General features: G+C 38.6%; 1 protein-coding gene across 2 annotated transcripts in view; it reads left to right on the top strand.

The window, feature by feature from the left end:
• LOC105487759 (NACHT and WD repeat domain containing 2) overlaps window positions 1–20988 on the top strand; it is a 197118-nt gene that overhangs the window by 160333 nt on the left and 15797 nt on the right. For both annotated transcript variants that reach the window (XM_011751402.3, XM_071093755.1), the window contains one exon: window positions 17706–17909. In XM_011751402.3, coding sequence (XP_011749704.1) covers window positions 17706–17909 — 204 coding nt within the window. The remainder of the gene's footprint in view (window positions 1–17705; window positions 17910–20988) is intronic.

The following is a 20988-nucleotide window of genomic DNA, read 5'->3' as shown; positions in this document are numbered from 1 at the left end:
TGGAGAACCAAAAAAGTATAAAAGAATTTGAGGCCGGGCGCGGTGGCTCAACCCTGTAATCCCAGCACTTTGGGAGGCTGAGACGCACGGATCACGAGGTCGGGAGATCGAGACCATGCTGGCTAACACCGTGAAACCCCGTCTCTACTAAAAAAAAATACAAAAAAACTAGCCGGGCAAGGTGGCAGGCGCCTGTAGTCCCAGCTACTTGGGAGGCTGAGGCAGGAGAATGGCGTGAACTCGGGAGGCAGAGCTTGCAGTGAGCTGAGATCCGGCCACTGCACTCCAGCCCAGGCGACAGAGCGAGACTCCATCTCAAAAAAAAAAAAAGAATTTGATCAACAGATTATACAGTGATGGATTATTGATTAATTCATCAATAATAAGAGTGTTAGCCTTTATAGAGCATTTATGTGTCAGTTAACATTCCAATTTCTTTACTTATATTAATGTCGTTAATCCACAGGGAAATCCACTGAAATTGAAATTGTTGGATTCTATATTTTACAGATAAGAGAGCACACTGGAGCACAAAGGGGTTAAGTAACTTGGCTGAGGTCACAGAGCAGAGAGCTGCTGCTCTGACCCACTGTTGGTGCCTCCATATTAATAAAAGTTAAACTACATTCAATGTCCTTTATTTAAGACATATATTGGGATGAAATGAAAGTATAAAAGGCAATTTAGGTATTTGTTTTCAATTGAAATTTGCTTTAAAGAGTTGAAAGGGATAAAAGGACTATTTGGAAATATCCCTGAAAAAAGCATGTATGGGAGAAATAGCATAAACTTCGAAGTTTGAGGAGACCTGGGGTCAGATTCCTCTACAAGTTACTTGACCTCTCTCACTCTCAGATCTCTTTGCTTTAAAGTGGAGGTAGTGTATCACAATGTGGTTCTAAAGATCAAATGAGTGAATGGTCTAGAATTCGTTCATATTCCCCTTTCTCATGTGGAGAAGCTGGTGATGCCAGGTAAATAAATCATTACTTTAAAATAGGCAAAAGAGGCTGGGCGCGGTGGCTCACGCCTGTAATCCCAGCACTTTGGGAGGCCAAGACGGGCGGATCAAGAGGTCAGGAAATGGAGACCATCCTGGCTAACACGGTGAAACCCCGTCTCTACTAAAAATACAAAAAAAAATAGCCGGGCGAGGTGGCGGGCACCTGTAGTCCCAGCTACTTGGGAGGCTGAGGCAGGAGAATGGCGTGAACCCGGGAGGCGGAGCTTGCAATGAGCTGAGATCTGGCCACTGCACTCCAGCCTGGGCGACAGAGCAATACTCCGTCTCAAAAAAACAAAACAAAACAAAACAAAAAAAAAAGAGCAAAAGATACTCAATATCCAGAATTTATAAATGTGAAAGTCCAATTAAGGATTAAGCACATACTGAAGAGAACACTTCATAAACCCAGGTCTTCAGAATTGATACCCATTAATGATGCTGGTGTCACCATTTAAACAACACTTACTGAGCCAGCTTTCCCTCCGTCAACCTCTCAGGCCCATGGTGCACAGGCCAGCCTTCCTCCCAGGCCTGTCTGCTGTGTCCTCAGTTAAAAAGAAGAAACTTCCCTTGAAACGCCAGATCAGCAGGATGTTATGAGCAACTCAGCTTTTTTGTAAGGCTTTCCAAGCATGGCTGAAAAGCCTCAGCAGGATCTGTACACACACAGGCAGCCTTGAAAGAACCCTTAGACACACTGACTAGGGCTGGCCCCCAACAAGGCAGCAAAAGAAGTGAGAGCCTGTTGTGGGCCAGGCTTTGTGCAGTGTATCCAGGCCGGCATAGGGACTGAGCCAGCTGGACAGCAGCTGTGAGAACTAGGATCCACAGGCGCCAAAACAGGACTGGAGTCCAGGCTTTTAAGTATGGAGTGAGAAATCAGGTCTGAGCATGGAACTTATATATATTTTTAAAATAAAAATATTTATATGCCTTTATATATGTACATAAAATATATAAATATAAATTGGTGTCATTTCCACTCATGTAATGCCCTTAATATTTGCTGGCTTTAAGAATGGCCGGAATCAAAAACCCAAAAAATAATAGATGTTGGTGTGGATGTGGTGAAAAGGGAACACTTTTACACTGCTGGTGGGAATGTAAACTAGTACAACCACTATGGAAAACAGTGTGGAGATTCCCTAAGGAACTAAAAGTAGATCCAACATTTGACCCAGCAATCCCATTCTTGGGTATCTACCCGAGGAAAAGAAGACATTATTCGAAAAAGATACTCGCACACACATGTTTATAGCAGCACAATTTGCAATTGCAAAAATATGGGATGAGGCCAAATGCCCATCAATCAACAAGTGGATAAAAATGTGAGAGATATATATAGAATACTACTCAGCCATAAAAAGGAACAAAATAATGGAATTTGCAGCCACCTGGGTGGAGTTGGAGACCATTATCATAAGTGAAGTAACTCAGAAATGCAAAACCAAACATCATATGTTCTCATAAGTGGGAGCTAAGCTATGAGGATGCAAAGGCATAAGAATGATACAATGGACTTGAGGAACTCGGGGGAAAGGGGGGGAGGGGATGAAGGATAAAAGTCCACACATTGGGTACGGTGTACACTGCTCAGGTGATGGGTGCAGAAATCTCAGAAATCACCACTAAAGAACTTATTCAATACCAATACTAGAACTTAGCCAATACCACCTGTTCCCCAAAAACCTATTGAAATAAAAAGTAACATTTAGAATATATTTCTCTTAAATTTTTTTTAAAAAGGAAAAAAATTGCTGGCTTAATGATGGGATCATTGGTATGGTAATATTTATAAAAGCAAAAAAGACATTGGGAGAATCTAAATATTCATCAGTAAAAAAAATTGATGGCAAAAATGTGGAACATTCTTGGGATGGAATATCACAGTTATACAAAAGAATAGATTGGATTTCAACTTATCTACATAGAACCATTGCAAAAAAATGAATTTTAAAAGTACAGAATATGTCTCATATAATGTATGTAAATTTTAAAATAAAAAACATATAGCATATATTTGTATATATGGAATTTGCTAATAGACAAATGGGGTATATAACAAATGTATAAAAATAGTTGCATCTTGGGAAGGAGGAGAGGAATCAGCCTGGATTTGCAGGTCAAAAGGGAATTCAACTTTATGTTATGTTATATTTCCTTTATTTTAAAAAGATCTATTGGAAATAAGGGAGTCTGGAGGCCTGAAGGCAAAAGGAACTGTAAATAAATACAGTGCTCTTGTTGATTAAATCATTTCCCACAAGGAGGAGACTAACAATTCTCATATGACTATATATGTATCCTGGAATTGAACAATTAAATAATTGGCAGATGGCAGGATTCAGATTTCTCACTGGTGGAGTTGAATGTACAGATCAGCAACAGGAGGAGGTTAGAATGAGCCATGGTAATGAGTCAAAGTTTGAGATATTTGCTTATGAGAACTCATGATTAACTTAATATAGATTAAGATTAATAATTTAATAAACAGCAGAGATAGAAATATTTATGGATATATGTATATACACAGGTTAGTATACACACATATAATTCTTTGCTCCGTCAATAGAGAGGACTTAAAAGAAATGACAGCAAATTAGCAACGACAACATCTAGCACCCAGATCTTGATCTCTAATAACATTCTCTAATAAAAGGAATAAGGATTCCTTAGAGAAATGGATTATTCCGGGACTGGAGTATCTTGTAGTACCAAGAAGTAAGGAGTTCTTTAACAAAAGGATGGAAGGGTGGTAAGTCAAAGGGCCCAGGAACCCAATGAAAGCTCGCAATGGCCAAAGCTGGAAAACCTTGAGCAATAAAATAAAGTAGTATTGGACTATAACCCAAAATATAAATAAGTATCAATAAGTCCATACTAATATAAATAAACTATTGAATAAATTAATAAGGAAGAAGAAACAAGTCTTCTATGCAGAATAATTTCAAATTATGTAGATTATATAATGATGTAGATAATCTCCCCTAAAAGAGGGGGGCATAACTCTTACCCCTTAAATGTGGGCTACACATAATGATTTCCTTCTAACAAGTACAGTATGAAAATGAAGGGAGAGGAATAACTTGAAAGTGGAGAAATGCAACACTGTGTTAGCCAGGTGCTCAAGGTCAGTGTCAACACTCGTAAACTATGTTGATGGTAAATACCCTCGATATCATGAAAATGGCACTAAATTCTGTGATCTTTCTCCCAAAAATCCATAATTCCAGTTTAATAATGAGAAAAGTATCAGGTAAATTCCAGTAGCGGTGTATCCTACATAATATGTGACCACACTGTTCTTTATGGTCAAGGTCATCAAAAGCAACTAAAGCCTGAGAAAATGTCACAGCCAAAGAGAACCTCAAGATAAATCAAAAGTAGTGTAATATGGTACCCTAGAGGGAATCCTGAAGCAGGAAAAAGATAGTAAGTATAAATTAAGGAAATCTGAATAAACTATGGGCTTTAGTTCATCAAAATGTACCAATATCAGTTCATTGATTGTAACAAATATACCATACTAATGTAAGATGCTAAAAATAGGGAAAACTAGAGTGTACTCTCCACTTAATTTTGACTGTACTATCCACTCAATTTTTCTTTAAGTCTAAAACTGTTCCCAAAAAATAGTCTATATATATGTACACTTTAATTTCTGGGGTACATGTGCAGAACATGCAGGTTTGTTACATAGGTATATACATGCCATGGTGGTTTGCTACACCCATCAACTAGTCATCTACATGACATATTTCTTCTAATGCTATCCCTCCCCTAGTCCCCCAGCCCCTGACAGGCCCAGGTGTGTGATGTTCCCCTCCCTGTGTCCATGTGTTCTCACTGTTCAACTCCTACTTATGAGTGAGAACATGCAGTGTTTGGTTTTCTGTTCCTGTGTTAGTTTGTTGAGAATGATGGTTTCCAGCTTCATCCATGTCCCTGCAAAGGACATGAACTCATCCCTTTTTTATGGCTGCATAGTATTCCATGGTGTATATGTGCCACATTTTCTTTATCCAGTCTATCATTGACGGGCATTTGGGTTGGTTCCAGGTCTTTGCTATTTTGAACAGTGCCACAATAAACATACATGTGCATGTGTCTTTATAGTAGAATGATTTATAACCCTTTGGGTTATAAATCCCTGTAATGGGATTGCTGGGTCAAATATTTCTGGTTCTAGATCCTTGAGGAATTGCCACACTGTCTTCCACAATGATTGAGCTAATTTACATTCCCACCAACAGTGTAAAAGTGTTTCCATTTCTCCACATCCTCTCCAGCATCTGTTGTTTTCTGACTTTTTAATGATCACAATTCTAATTGGTGTGAGACAGTATCTCATTGTGGTTTTGATCTGCATTTCTCTAATGACCAGTGATGATGAGCTTTTTATCATGTCTATTGGCTGCATAAGAAGAAAGCTGGAGGCATCATGCTACCTGACTTCAAAATATACTACAAGGCTACGGTAACCAAAACAGCATGGTACTGGTACCAAAACAGATATATAGACCAATAGAACAGAACAGAGGCCAGAAATAACGCCACACATCTACAACCATCTGATCTGTGACAAATCTGACAAAAACAAGCAGTGGATAAAATATTCCCCATTTAATAAATGGTGTTGGGAAAACTGGCTAGCCATATGCAGAAAACTGAAACGGGACCCGTTCCTTACACCTTATACAAAATTTAACTCAAGATGGATTAAAGACTTAAACATAAGACCTAGGACCATAAAAATCCTAGAAGAAAACCCAGGCAATACCATTCAGGACATAGGCATGGGCAAAGACTTAACATCTAAAACACCAAGAGCAATGGCAACAAAAGCCAAACTTGACAAATGGGATCTAATTAAACTAAAGTGCTTCTAAACAGCAAAAGAAACTATCATCAGAGTGAACAGACAACCTACAGAATGGGAGGAAATTTTTGCAATCTATCCATCTGACAAAGGGCTAATATCCAGAATCTACAAAGAACTTAAACAAATGTACAAGAAAAAAAAACCCCATCAAAAAGTGGGCAAAGGATATAAACAGACACTTCTCAATAGTCTACTAATTTTTAAAAAACCACTTGAAAATATGACAAAATGTTGAGCTGTCAAACTGGGTTGTTTATTCTTTGTTTCTCTGTTTTTTAGTTTCTCAGAATTAGAAAAATGAAAACTTAGAGCAGACTCATGTACCATGCATTCTGGGAATTCATCATCTTGGGAAATTTTACTGTCAGTTTTCTTGTTTATATTAACGCTGGTAAATCAAACATCTCTTACAGAATAAGGCCAAGACATAAGCTAAAAATTGTTGAACTTCTTTGCACACAAATCTTTCTGCAAATAGGATGAATTTCTAAAAGTGAACTGCCAAACTATGTCTTCAAAATGTTATATTCATTTTTATTGGCTCTCTGTCTGAGAGTGCCTGTTTCCTAGTTGACTAGAAACCATAGGTGTGCTCATTATTTTCCTCTATCAGTTTAATAAGCAAAAAGATCTTATCACATTTGCGCTTTCATTTGCAGTTCTATGGTTGTTAAAAGGGTGAGCATTATTATTTTTCACAGTTACATTTATCTTTTTGCATATATGAATTACCTATTCATGTCCTTTGTCCATTGTTCCATTGCTCTATAACAGCTCTGTATAAATGTTTTGAGTATTATTCTCTTCTCTGTTGACTTCAGTGACACTTTTCCATTCTTCCTCCCTCTGCTTCTGTGGCCATGCTAAAGGTTGGTGATCCTCAGCTACACCCTCTTTCCACTCTGTAATTGCCCCTCAAACTATCTAATCCATACAGGTATCTGACTGCTCTCCTAGAAGAAAGGCACAGGCTGGGCACAATGGCTCACAGCTATAATCTCAGCACTTTGGGAGGCTGAGACAGGTGGATCACGAGGTCAAGAGATCAAGACCATCCTGGTCAACATGGTGAAACCCTGTCTCTACTAAAAATACAAAAATTAGCTGATGTGGTGGCACGCACCTGTAGTCCCAGCAACTCAGGCGGCTGAGGCAAGAGAATCACTTGAACTCAGAAGGTGGAGGTTGCAGTGAGCTGAGATCGTGCCACTGCCAGTCCAGCCTGGTGACAGAACTAGACTCTGTCTCAAAAACAAAAAAACAAAAAGAAAGAAAGAAAAAAGACACAAAAGGAGCAGGAACCATGACTGTCTTAGCATGACCAACTGTCCTGGCTTATCTGGGACTGGGGTGGAGGCCATTCCTGGGACTTTGAGTGCTCAAACTAGGACAGTCCTGAGCACACAAAAAGAGCTGATCACCCTAAAAGGTTAAGTATTCAATAAGTATTGACTGAATGAATCCTTGATAACTGCCAGGACTACTATTTCAGCCAGCTTAATCTTTTGGCCCACAGATCCACACATCTCTAATTCTTCATGGACAGCACCACTTGAATAACACAGACATGTCACTTTTTTTTTTTTTTTTTCTTTTTTTCTTTGGAGACAGAGTCTCGCTCTGGCACCCAGGCTGGAGTACACTAGTGGGATCTCAGCTCATTGCAACCTCCGCCTCCCAGACTCAAGGAATTCCCCTGCCTCAGCCTCCCGAGTAGCTGGGATTATAGGTGCATACCACCATGCCCGGCTAATTTGACATCTCATTTTTAATATGTCCCAAACTCTGTCTCCACTACCCCTCTGAAAACTCGGCTCCATTTGTATTCATTTTCCCGATGAATTCTTTCTCTAGCAGTTTAGAATTCCAGTAATCCTTACACATTTCACAGTTCTCAATTTTGTGAGGCAACTGCCAGGGTTAGGATTGTAATCTGTACTTTGGAAGTAACGTAAGTTAACAGCAAACTCCAGAATGGCTCCATTCCATGCGGCTCTGTTAGGCAGCTCTTTCACCCTTATGACTGTTCCCTTTGTTCTAATATTTCTAAAGAATAATGGTTGTGTTCAGTGTTTTCCAAGTAATGAAACTTCCTTGCAGGCAAAAGCATCTTGCAATAAGTAGAAAGTAGCAGAATTATTATTAATATAAGGAGTTCAGGAGTGAGATTATGTGTGTAAATTTAATAACTATAATTAAACCACAAATGTAGGTTTCAAGAAAGGTAAAACTATAATGTGATTTTGAGAAAGCTGAGAATTGTTAGCTCTCAAAGAAACATGATTGAAGCATCAGTTTAGTTATTCTGCTGTATGTTAGATGAAATTGGTAAATTATCTAATCTATGACTTGACTGCCTCATTTTACGATCAGTGCCAAACACAGCAGACCTTATGTTGACAATATCACATTCATTTTGTTCATCTGTATGCTTGTATTAGTCAGTTCAGGTGGCAAGGACAAAATACTGTAGACTGTGTAGATTAAACAACAAAAATATTTTTTTCACAGTCTAACTGGAAGTTTAAGATAAGGGTGCCAGCATGGTCAGGTTCCAGTGAGGGCTGTCTGTTTCAGACTAGAATAGGGGCCATCTTCTCTCTGTGTCCTCACTTGGCAGAGAGAGCTCTGGTGTCTCTCTTCCAGTAAGGACACCAGTTCTGTTAGTTTAGGGTTCTATTCTTATGACCTTATTTAACCTTAATCACCTCCTTAAAAGCCCCATCTTCAACACAGTGACATGGGTAGTTAGGGCTTCAACATACGAATTTTGAGGAGACACAAGTTGGTCCATAGCAATGCTGGCCTTCCTTTATAGAGAAACCAAATTTAAGTAACTCAATTCCTGCAAAGATAGCTATGAACACACTGATTATAATACAAACAGCTTCATTTTTGTAAACTTCTGTTTTACATGTGGATTGCCGCCTGCCCTTAAAATAATGCCTGTATTCTCTATAAAGGTGACTCTGTACATCTGTTGCTGGGGTTCCAACTAGCTAGTGCAGTTAACCCAGCATAATTATTTTAAAGCTCTTTTTCTCCACCCCTGGAACATTGATAAGTTTGTACTTATCTGACCACACATTTTCTTACCTTCATACCACCTATAAGCAACTACTTGTGCATTTTTTCCTCCCTTCTGGCCTCTGTCTTTCCAATCAAGAAATACTTCATTCTTCTATCTATCCAGCTATACCTCTCAGCATTTTTTTCTATTCTGTGTATGTATGTATCAGTATGCCATATATATGTGTTTCTCTATAAACTGTATTTCTATAGTGATACTTTATGTATCGCCAAGTGCTTTACATTTCAGAGTGCTTTCACCCTCACCTGTTTGACTCTTATGATGCACCAGAGGAGGTATGTGGCCAGATAAATATACAAGGGAACAGTTTTATCTCTGTTAACAAATATGAAAGCTGAAACTCAAAGAGACAAAACAATCTGCTTACGTCACTCCTAATGCCTTGCCTTCTACTAACCTCAAAATATTCTTTCTTTATCTGCAGATTAGATTAAGTATCTGTACCCATGAATGTATCCCTTTGTTGATATATCCTATTTCAGAGACTCATATTTGTAATACGTTAAACACAGGCTCACTGTATACACATTGTGGGAAATTGATTTTTTTTTTTTGCCCATAGAGAAATGCCAGTAAATATCAAATTATTATCGACCATCAGAACCATCATGGATATCTGGATAATTGAATGTTTTGCAATGAAAAATGCTTAATGTGCTAGATATATCTGCTAACATTCATTCTTGGCAACCCTGCATACAAGCATGTATCTGTAATAACTGAGAAATGAATAGTTTTCCAAAAATATTACCCTCATGTCTATTAGTGCCAAAAATATGACCTTTTTTAAAGACCTTATCTAGATTACCTTTAATATGGACATTATTTTAACAGGGAATGTTTTAGTCACTTGTCATTATTTTGCAATTTATATATCATTTTCCCATCTCCCCCTGTATTAGAGTTCTCCAGAGCAACAAAGTCAATCAAATATATGTAGATGATTTATTATAAGGCATTGGCTCATGCAACTGTGGAGTCTGACAAGCCCGACAACCTGCCATCTGCAGACTGGAGACCTAGGGAAGCTGGTGGTATAAATTCCAGTCCAACTGCAAAAGCCAAAGAAACAGCAGTGCCAATGGAGTAAGTCCCAGTCCAAGAGCAGAAGATCAATATCTCAGCTCAACAGTCAGGCAGAGAGAACAAATTTTCCTTTACTCTGTCTTTTGGTTCTCTTCAGGCCCTCAATGGATTGGATGATACATACGCAGTTGGGGAGGGCCATCTGCTTTACTCAGTCTACCAATTCAAGTTCTAATCTCATCCAGTAACAACATCACATACCCAACCAGAAATCATGTTAAGTGAAATATCTGGGCATCCTGTGGTCCAGTCATGTCGACACACAGAATTAACCATCACATCCCCATTTCTCCATTTCCTCTTTCTACTTGTGACATGAGAAACTTAAAGTTTGAGTAATTGAGTTGTAATTTACTTCTAAATAAAGTATCCTATGTTTGTGTTACAAATTTAAATAGATGTTTAGGTGCTTCTTGACTTCCAAATCATTGAGAAAATAATGTTAAGTTGTGAATAAGGTGTTACTGGCTCTTTGGCGGGGTTCAGGTGGTCTCACTCCACAGTAGAGTTCTTAACACTGACCATGAGCTCCAGGGAAGACATCACAACCACCATTGTTCTCCCACCCAAAAGAATAAATCAGGTAGAAAGAATACCAACACCCAGGGCTATAACACCGAACATGCCATAGCCCTTGTGCACAGTGCCCCCTGGAGTTGTGCAGTGCACAGCCTGCACATTCATACATGGTAGCCCTGCCAAGGGTACTGGCTACAAGAGGTATCACAATCAAATGAGCTGCTCTAAGATACTCTCAGAAGGGGAAGTAGTACAAGAACTTGATGAAGTAGAAACAATGGGGATATTGAATTTAAAGCCCCATATTCAAATGCTGGTACTACCATGTCTTCTGGGAAACATGGCCTTGGGCAAGCCTGCTGAGGTCTGGGAGCCTTGGTGTCTCTCCCTACTTCACAGATGCTTGAGTGTCAAATGAGATCATATATGAAGGAAAATTATGCATAAAATCATAAAATTTTATTTATATAGAAAGAGAGAAATAGGCCCACCTGCCTTGCTCCGGTGACTGGGTTGGGGGAATAGGGCATTTAAAGAGTATATGCTTCATCTTGTTATAGCCCCAGTTTGTGGAGGAGGATGAGTGAAGATCTCTTTTCCTTTACAGTTCTCCCATGAGCAATGGCTCATAAGCAGCAGTCCAGGGAGCAGCTGCCTCATGCCCAGCAAAGCATGGCATCCATAACCTCAAATACTCTATCCTCACCTGTCTTTCCTGACATCCCACCACAGAGTAAAGTCAAGGACACACTGAGCTCATCAACACCTTCAAGAATACTTATTCCTGTATTCTGTTTGGTACAATACAAACTGCATGCCGTAGACTCAGACCCCAAAGATTCTCAGTTGCAAGCCCAGGCAGAGCTAACTGCACATGATGAGCAGAGTGGAGAGAAATCAATATTTGCCCAATGGAAAGGAAAAAAAATCAATTGAGAAGAGGGAAAATGTTATCTCTAAGCCTTTGAAAGCAGTGGCTTAGATGTAGCTATAGCAGCATGTAAAGAAGGAAAATGAGATTTTAAGAAGTAGAGAGTCTTTTTACATTTAAATTCCTAGTTCTAAAGAGCTCAATAGTTCAGAAAGTATTTTTAATTGTGGTGAAATTCATACAACATAAAATTAACCATTTTAAAGTGAACAATTGAGTGGCATTTACTACATTTACAGTGTTGTACAAACACCACCTCTATCCAGTTCCAAAACATCAGGAAGTGTTTGTTAAGTCTGAGAAATTTTTCTTAGATTTTTTGAGCCTTTTGGACTTAACTCCCCAGATTATATTTGAGTGTTGTATTGTTGCTTTCTGCCTAGCTGATATTATGTGTCTTCAGTGTTTAAGAATAGGCCAATTTAAATGTGTTTCCACATTTGGTAAGGTGGATGGGAGAGAGGTGACTATAGATTTCTACAGACAGGCAAAATCCCATATGTTTATTTTCACATCTCTATTGACAGAATGTTTAAACTATTCAATAAAAAATAGAAAATTATTTCACTCATATGCATTTCTTCTGTCTAGGGTCATAGGCAGATGGATCAATAGTGTAACTCATAAAAATGGACTTCAATGCAAAATTGAATGTAGTCTCTCATCTCTGCACCAAGTTTTTCCCTACAAACTGGCAAAGTTGGTTTAACTAAGCAAAAAGCAAGCTTTTTGAGAATTGGGGTCAGAAGGATGTGGAAAATCTGTTTCTCTTTCAGTGACTGGAATGAATACTCTACTGCCAGTGAACAGAGAAGGATGCCTTCTTGTTCATAGCTGCTGTGGCTGCCCTAAAGTCATTCGTGGATACTGCCATGGCTGCAGAGCTAAGGAATAGTCTAATTGGGAAACAAAACAGTGGAATCCATCTTGCTGCCTAGAGTTTAACTGCTAGCCTCTTGAACTTGGTCTTCCATCTCCACCTCTGCTCTGGTCCATTGACCATATGAGCTGGACTTTGCAACTGAGTTGGACTGCCCCCTTCTGTAAATTGACTCTGGTCCTGGTAAAATATTTGTGTGTTGCCTTATCTGTAAATATTTGTGTGTTATTTTAGAACTGTAACTACACACACACACACACACACACAGACCAAAAATATCTTACTGAAAAATGTGGAAGCAAAATTCACTTTTGCTGTTTGTCAAATAGCAAGATAAGACTGAGGTAGAATCCTGTCTTAGACTCCTAAAATTTAACTGATTCATGATTTATGAGCATTCCACCTAAAGGAAGAATCAATAGTGAGAAGGAAAAGAGTAAGGGAGAACAATCCAATAAGTAACTTGAAGCCTGTAGCACATTATTACTTTTCTGAAGTTCTATATTACCACTTTATATATAGTAGGCACTCAATATATATTTGTTATTTGTATGGGATTAGGATATTTTTTCTTCTTTAGTAATCTTTAAGGAACATTTTGCCTTACTATATTTATTACATAATTACAGTATTTGGTGCCGGGTGCTCAACTGAAAGAAATGATTATTTTTAAATAGCCCTTGATTTTTGAAATGATCCACTGTGTTCCAGGCTCTGCCCCTTCAGTACTTGCTAACCATTCCTCATGAGACCACATTTGCACTGCCCATAGCAATGGCTCTCAAATTCTGAATTCCTTTGGAACCTCATTTTAAAATGCAGTTTCCTTGGAATCTTCACTCACAATGTTCTTTCCATCTGAGAATGGACCTAGCAACCTACATTTTAGCAAGTACCCTGGGTGATCCAGATGTAGATGATCTGTGAAGCATATTTTAGAAAACGATCCATAGATTTGACTGAACCCTAGTCTCTGGGACCAGCCTTGTTTAGAGCAGAAAGAAGTTGAAGAACCAACAGTACATTGCTGTGCAATCATGATGGTGCTGTCCAGGGACAAGATCTTGTTTCTGTACTCTCTATTTTGTCCTCTTCCCTGCCTCATGCCCAAAACCCAGCTGGTCTTGCCTTGGATTGTAGTAACTAGTCCATGATATTCCAAGACTGAATTGGCTACTAGATGGAGTGTTGTCAATTACTAAATCCCATATTTAATGTGCTGTCTGTCTACCTGGTCCTCCACCAATGATCAAACTCCATCTGTATACTTTTTTGAATTCTACCAATGTCTACTGCTTAGACATTCTCTTATTCCCTATTTCGCCCATGTGGGTCTGTTTAATGGCACATCCCAGCATTAAAATCTCATTCTTAGTGGCATACAGCCCCAACTAAGAGTGCTGACTGTCCAGAATTAGGCAAGATAATGGGATAATCACCAGGTTGGTTACCCTAAAAAAGATAATGTTCCTCTGTATGTGTGGTAAAATGAAAGACCATGCCAATTTGTTTAGCATAAGAGATTTTGGAAGAGGGAACCATTAGAGAAGTTTGGGAAACAACTTGAGATACATCATTTTTGTTATATAAACCTGTTATCAAGATTGGCCCAATGTAGATTCAATAGAAGTGCTCTTAATTGGCCTTCAGGCGAATACAGTGGGTTGGGATTAGCACACCCTCTGTAGAACCCTCATATATCATGCTGAAATAATGGATACCAATAATGTGGCATCCCTCCATTCTAGCCCCTTCCAAAGGGACTTTTGCAGCCAAAAAGAACTGCTAGATTAGATCTACTTCCTTTCTGGTCATTGAGGCTAGTACTGAGGAGGCTTGAGCTTGAGGCAGTGAATTCAGGTGCTCACAGTCACCTTAGTAAACCAGTTATATGAGATGGCTTATGTACTAAGGAGAGAGAGAGGACATGGTCCAAACAGAGATATGTTTATACAGTACCTGCTTAAGGAATACGGCTGAAATTATTGCTCACAAAACTGGTACCTTCCCAAATTGTTACTCCACCTATTGAGAGCTGAACTATTTTACTTGACTACAGAGAGAAGCTTCAGAGAAGAGCAAAACAAACTTTAATGACTTCTTTCTGTGTCTTGGTTCATTCATTTAGTCAACAACTGTGTGTTTTAATCCTTTCTATAGCTAGGAATAAACAGCTCTGGCCTCTCCCTCAGAGAGCTTACTAGTGTGTTGTAGAGTTTAGGTCATGAATTTATGTGGACACAGATCTACCAAGGACTTCTCTTACTCTTTCAGCTGCCTGTATCTGATGAAAAGGACACTGTGAATACTGGATAGGCAGGAGAAGTAGTCAGAAGTGCCCCCTAGGGAAACCAAACCGGAAATTCACTTTCCAGTGGATAAACACAGCTTGATGTTTATGCTAAAATGTTAATCAACAAGAGGAAAGAACAAAAGTGCCCCCAGATTGCACGGGAAGTGTCTCATGGATACAATAAAGCAGACAAATTGCTTTGGTAGGCTTATGTAAGAGGTCCTTTGTGTTCCCTCATTTCTACTAGGTAAGATGAAGATTAATTGAAATGCCAAGTGCTATCTAAGCTAATAGTTTTATTAGCTTAAACCGGAAGTTCAGCCACCTGGAGGACTTGCTAAAACATAGATTGCTCAGCTCTGTAACCAGAGTTTATTTTTTAGTAGCTCTGGGATGGGGCTTGAGAATTCACATGTTCCCAGGTGTTGCGGATGCTGCTGGTTCCAAGTCCACACTGTGAGAACCACTGGCTTAAGCAGACAGTTTCAACAACCTTGAAAGTGTTGCTCCACAAAGCAAATCGGCAGTACTACTAATTTCTTTTAAAGATGGAGTCTCGCTATGTTGCCCAGGCTGGAGTGCAATGGCACAATCTCGGCTCACTGCAACTTCTGCCTTCCAGATTGAAGCGATTCTCCTGCCTCAGCCTCCCTAGTAGCTGAGATTACTAGTACGCACCCGGCTAGTTTTTGTATTTTTAGTAGAGACAGGGTTTAACCATTTTGGCCAGGCTGATCTCAAACTCCTGACCTGAGGTGATCCTCCCGCCTTGGCCTCCCAAAGTGCTGGGATCACAAGTGTAAGCCACCATGCCCGGCCTACACCACTAAATTTAAGATGTTTAAATACCTGCTGTTTTTCTCACTACAAAATAATATATATGTATACCAAAAAAAGGTTTTTAATAAAAAATAATAAACTTATTTAATGACCTATGTAAATTTGAAACCACCCAAAGATAGCCATTAATAACCTTGCTTTGGCTCTTTCCCTAAGCGGCCTGAGGTAATCTGAAAATGGTTCGCTATTCACTTAACCCGGAGAACCCCACGAAATCATGCAAATCAAGAGGTTCCAATCTTCGTGTTCACTTTAAGAACACTCGTGAAACTGCCCAGGCCATCAAGGGTATGCATATTCGAAAATCCACGAAGTATCTGAAAGATGTCACTTTACAGAAACAGTGCGTACCATTCTGACGTTACAATGGTGGAGTTGGCACGTGTGCCCAGGCCAAGCAGTGGGGCTGGACACAAGGTCGGTAGCCCAAAAAGAGTGCTGAATTTTTGCCGCATATGCTTAAAAACGCAGAGAGTAATGCTGAACTTAAGGGTTTAGATGTAGATTCTCTGGTCATCGAGCATATCCAAGTGAACAAAGCACCTAAGATGCGCCGACGGACCTACAGAGCTCATGGTCGGATTAACCCATACATGAGCTCTCCCTGCCACATTGAGATGATCCTTACTGAAAAGGAACAGATGGTTCCTAAACCAGAAGAGGAGGTTGCCCAGAAGAAAAAGATATCCCAGAAGAAACTGAAGAAACAAAAACTTATGGCACGGGAGTAAATTCAGCATTAAAATAAATGTCATTAAAAGGAAAAAAAAAAACCTTGCTTTGCATTTTTATAAAATGTTTCTTATGTATGTTTGTGTATGCATATATACGTGATATTCTCTCTAACATATGTACATAATATTCTCTCTCTTCTCTCTATATATAAATATCAAAATCACTAGAATCATCTTTTATTTTTTTGAGACAGAGTCTCATTCTGTTTACCAGGCTGGAGTGCAGTGGTGCATTCTTGGCTCACTGCAACCTTCTTCTCCCGGGTTCAAGCGATTCTTGGGCCTCAGCCTCCGAAGTAGCTGAGATTACAGTCACATGCCACCACGCCTGGCTAATTTTTGTATTTTTCAGTAGAGACAGGGTTTCATCATGTTGGACAGGCTGGTCTCGAGCTCCCGGCTTCAAGAATCCACCCGCCTCAGCCTCCCAAAGTACTGGGATTACAAGCGAGAGCCATCACACTCAGCCTGGAATCATCTTATGAATACCATTCTATAACTTACACTTTTCATTTAATATGTATTTGTAAACATCTTTCTAAGTTAATATACTTACTTGTATGATACAATTTAGTACATCTTTTGAATGAACATTTAGGTTATTAGGCAATTCTTTCAAAGAAACCAATTCAGCATAAGTATTTTTGGAAGTATTTGCATCCTTAATTATTTCCTAAAGGCAAATTCTCAGAAGAAAAAAATGCAAAGTAAAAAGTTATATGGATTTTTAGGGCTCTAAATACATATTGCCTGATTAGGCTTCTAATGCTAGACCATTTTACACACCCATCAGCACTCTATGGTTATTTTCTCACACCTTGACATAAGGCTGAGTACATATTTGTTCATTGTTTTTCTGTGAGAGGTTTCTTTTGCCAATTTAATAGAGAGAAAATGCTCTCTTGTTTACATTTTGAATTTTTTTTTTTTTTAGTTACCAATGGGGTTACTAGTACTATCACATTCAGTGATGTCATACTTCTTTTCATTGTAGGGGTGTGAATCTGAAGCTTAGGATTATGCTATCAATTCTTGACAAAGCAGTTATTTGGTTTGAGGCTTTACAGTAATGTTTGACATTTTTAAGGTCTAGCACATCATTTTTCTTTGATATGAACAAACAAATCTCAGAGTAGATCAGCTTTTGTTGTATTATGTAAACTTTGAGAAAGTAAATTGGCTGCAAAAATTCTTTATTTTGAATTGATCTGATGTGATTGTGATATGGAGTCTCATTTCTCAGCCTATGAATAATTTTTTGTAATATAATTGATCTGATTTTACTTAGGAAATCAACTATCCACTGTGACCAAAAGAGAAAACTGATGGAGCAATGTATCTTGTTATCTATTGATTAATATTTATACAGTGACCATGTGATGTGAATACTAAAATGAACTTTCTTGGTGATACACTAAATTGAACTTTCTTGTTGATACACAGGGACTATTAGGTGAAAAATATGGGAATATCCGAATCCCTGGAGAAGTTGAAGCCTCAGAGTTTGAAATGATTTTGGATGCCGCCATAGAGGCAAAGCTGGAGACCAAGTTGCTGGAGGAGTGGTACTGTCGAGATGAGAACTCAGTGCCAGCAGCCTATTACCTCAGACCCAAGGCAGAAATGCTGAAAAGCAATAGAAATGCAGTAAGCTGCTTTTCCCTCCAGCCTATGGATCTGTCCATTACTACATTATTACCGTTTACGTCATCCAGGGGTGGTTCTGCACAGAAAAGACAGAAAGTTACTCTGCCCTAGGCCCCAAGTTTTCTTTCTTTCTTTCTTTTTTTTTTTTTTTTTTTTTTTTTTGAGACAGAGTCTCGCTCTGTCGCCCAGGCTGGAGTGCAGTGGCCGGATCTCAGCTCACTGCAAGCTCCGCCTCCCGGGTTCACGCCATTCTCCTGCCTCAGCCTCCCGAGTAGCTGGGACTACAGGCGCCCGCCACCTCGCCCGGCTAGTTTTTTGTATTTTTTTAGCAGAGACGGGGTTTCACCGTGTTAGCCAGCATGGTCTCGATCTCCTGACCTCATGATCTGCCTGTCTCGGCCTCCCAATGTGCTGGGATTACAGGCTTGAGCCACCGCGCCCGGCCCAAGTTTTCCTTTTAAAACTAAATCCACACTGATCCTTAGGGAAACACAAATGAAAGCCACAATGCCAAGTCACTTTACACCTGTTAGGATGGCCATCAAAGAGTCAAAAGATAGTAGGCGTTAGAAAGGATGTGAAGAAAAAGGAATCCTGGTACATTGTTGGTGAGACTGTACATTGGGGCAGCCTCTGTGGGAAACAGTATAGCCGTTCCTCAAAAAATTAAAAATAGGACTACCCACTTCTGGGTATATATCCAAAGGCAATAAAATCACTGTCTTGAAGATATGTCGGTACTCCCAGGTTCATTGCAGAATTGTTCACAATAGCCAAGATATGGAAACAGTCTAAGTGTCTGTCAGCAAATGAAAAGATAAAGACAATGTAGAAGGAAATTAAGGAACATTTATATACACACATACTGTGATATTATTCAGTCTTTTTAAAAGAAAACAATTCTACCATTTACAGCAACATGGATGAACCTGGAGGACATTATGCTAAGTGAATTAAGCCAGGCCCAGAAAGACAAATACCGTATGATCTCACTTATATGTGGAATCTAAAAATGTTGAGTTCATGGTAACAGAGAATAGAAGTGTGTTTACAAAGGTCTGGGATTTAGAGGAAATGGAGAGATGTTGGTCAAAGGGCACAAACTTTCATGGTGACTATAGTTAATTATAAACCTGAAATTGACTGACAGAGTAGATCTCAAGTGTTCTTACCACCCACCAAAACAAAGGTAATTATGTGAGGTGGTGGATTTGTTAGTTAACTTGATTGTGGTAACCATTTCGCAGTATATACATGTATCAAAACATCACATTGTGCACCTTTAAAAATTGAATGAAAAAAAACTAAATCCAAAACTAAGAAACTATAAATTGTCACTCACCTTTCCATTTAGCATCTCTAACTTTCCTTCTAGTCTAATTTTCCTTCTTCCTGAAGTATATCCTTTATAAGTTCCATCAAAGAAGGTTTACTAATGATACTGATTTTTACTTATTAATATTGGTATTATTAAATAATTAATAATTTAATGAAATAATTGGTCATTAATTCTTAATATTAATTGGTTAAATTTCCATTAATGAAGCTCCCTTTGTTTACTTATCTGAAAAGTTACTGTTTTGCCCACTTTTCTATAATGTGTCCATTTATTCTGATTGGTATATGTCATGCTTCCTGTATCTGTGAATTCATATAGTCTCTTAATTCTAGAAAATTCTCAGTCATCATCTCATCAAACAATGCCTCTCCTCTATTCCCTCTGCTCTTTCTTTGTGCTCCTTAATTATGTTTGCCTTCGGCCATCTCAGTCTGTCCTCTGCGGCTTCTAATTCTCTTTCACATAATCAATGAAAAGGGATCATTTCACATGATCAGTTAGGTTTACCCCAATATTCCCACCCAGAGAAACAATATTCTTACAGATAATTACTTTGAATAATACATGTGAGGGTGAAGAAGAAAAAAATTAAGAAAATTGATCATGCGAAACTGATCATAATCATATCATAATCACGATCAGTTTCACATAATCAATTTTCTTATCTCTGTGCTGCTTTCCAGAAGATAACTTCAGATTATTTTTCCAGTTCACCAATTTTTTCTTCAGCTGTGTTCACTGTCTGTACATTGAGTTTTCAAGTTTGACAGTTACAGTTTTTAATTTTGTGAAAGGTTCATGTGTGCATTTGTTTTCTGTGGGAGGAAGGCCTTTGTAAAATCTACCTAGCTATGATTTATAGTCTCTTTTTAAATTTTAACTTAATATTTTTTCTTTAACATTTTAAACAGTCCATTTATATTCATGCATCTTATGGAGAGTGATGGAGTGATTCATGCTTGAGCATGATGGAAACATTGTTATCTACTTTCCAACTTGGCTCCCAAGTTTATGATATGTCCCTTAAAAGCAAATGAAAGAGGAAGAGAGGAAGGGTGAACCTGTTCACTGAGTAGAATATTTAGGGAGACTGCAAAGAAGGTATAGATACCCAACCCTCTGCCAAAGAGAATGTCCTTGATTCAGTCAGCACCCAGGCAGTTCCAAGAGGACAGCTGTGGGTTACCCACAGTTCTCCGCTTCGGGATCTGTGTATTTGTCATTCTGGTATCCAACATAATACATTTTCTCTGTACAATAGGAAATTAGATCAGAATCCTTGATTTTTCTTCTTCGCCCTCACACGTATTATTCAAAGTAATTATCTGTAACAATATTGTTTCTCTGGGTGGGAATATTGGGGTAAACCCAAACCATTTCCCAGTTAAAGATGCCATGAGTAAATATAGATAGCAAAGAACCTGATACCCCAAGAAACCAGTTTATACCATGATCTAGGGGATTTTCTCATATGTTACTATTTAATTTGCTTTGTTTCTTCATTTATTTTTATGATCCACTAGGAAAATTGAGATTATTCCTAAAACCCCATATGATATTTCTGCATAAATTATTATTGAATAAATGAATGTATTAATAAGATTATCATCAAGACTATGTAAATGTTACTTTATTGGTAGGCATTCCTCCCATTTTATCTCCTAGTGGACCATCAAAACAAATGAAGCTAAAATAAATAAAGACAATTAGATATAATGTAAGAGCACCTCCCCTTTAACT

The sequence above is a fragment of the Macaca nemestrina genome, chromosome 3, assembly GCF_043159975.1.
Source record: "Macaca nemestrina isolate mMacNem1 chromosome 3, mMacNem.hap1, whole genome shotgun sequence".
In the NCBI taxonomy this organism is placed as follows: Eukaryota; Metazoa; Chordata; class Mammalia; order Primates; family Cercopithecidae; genus Macaca; species Macaca nemestrina.
Note: the sequence above shows the minus strand (reverse complement) of the source record. Positions and strands in the feature narration are given on the sequence as shown.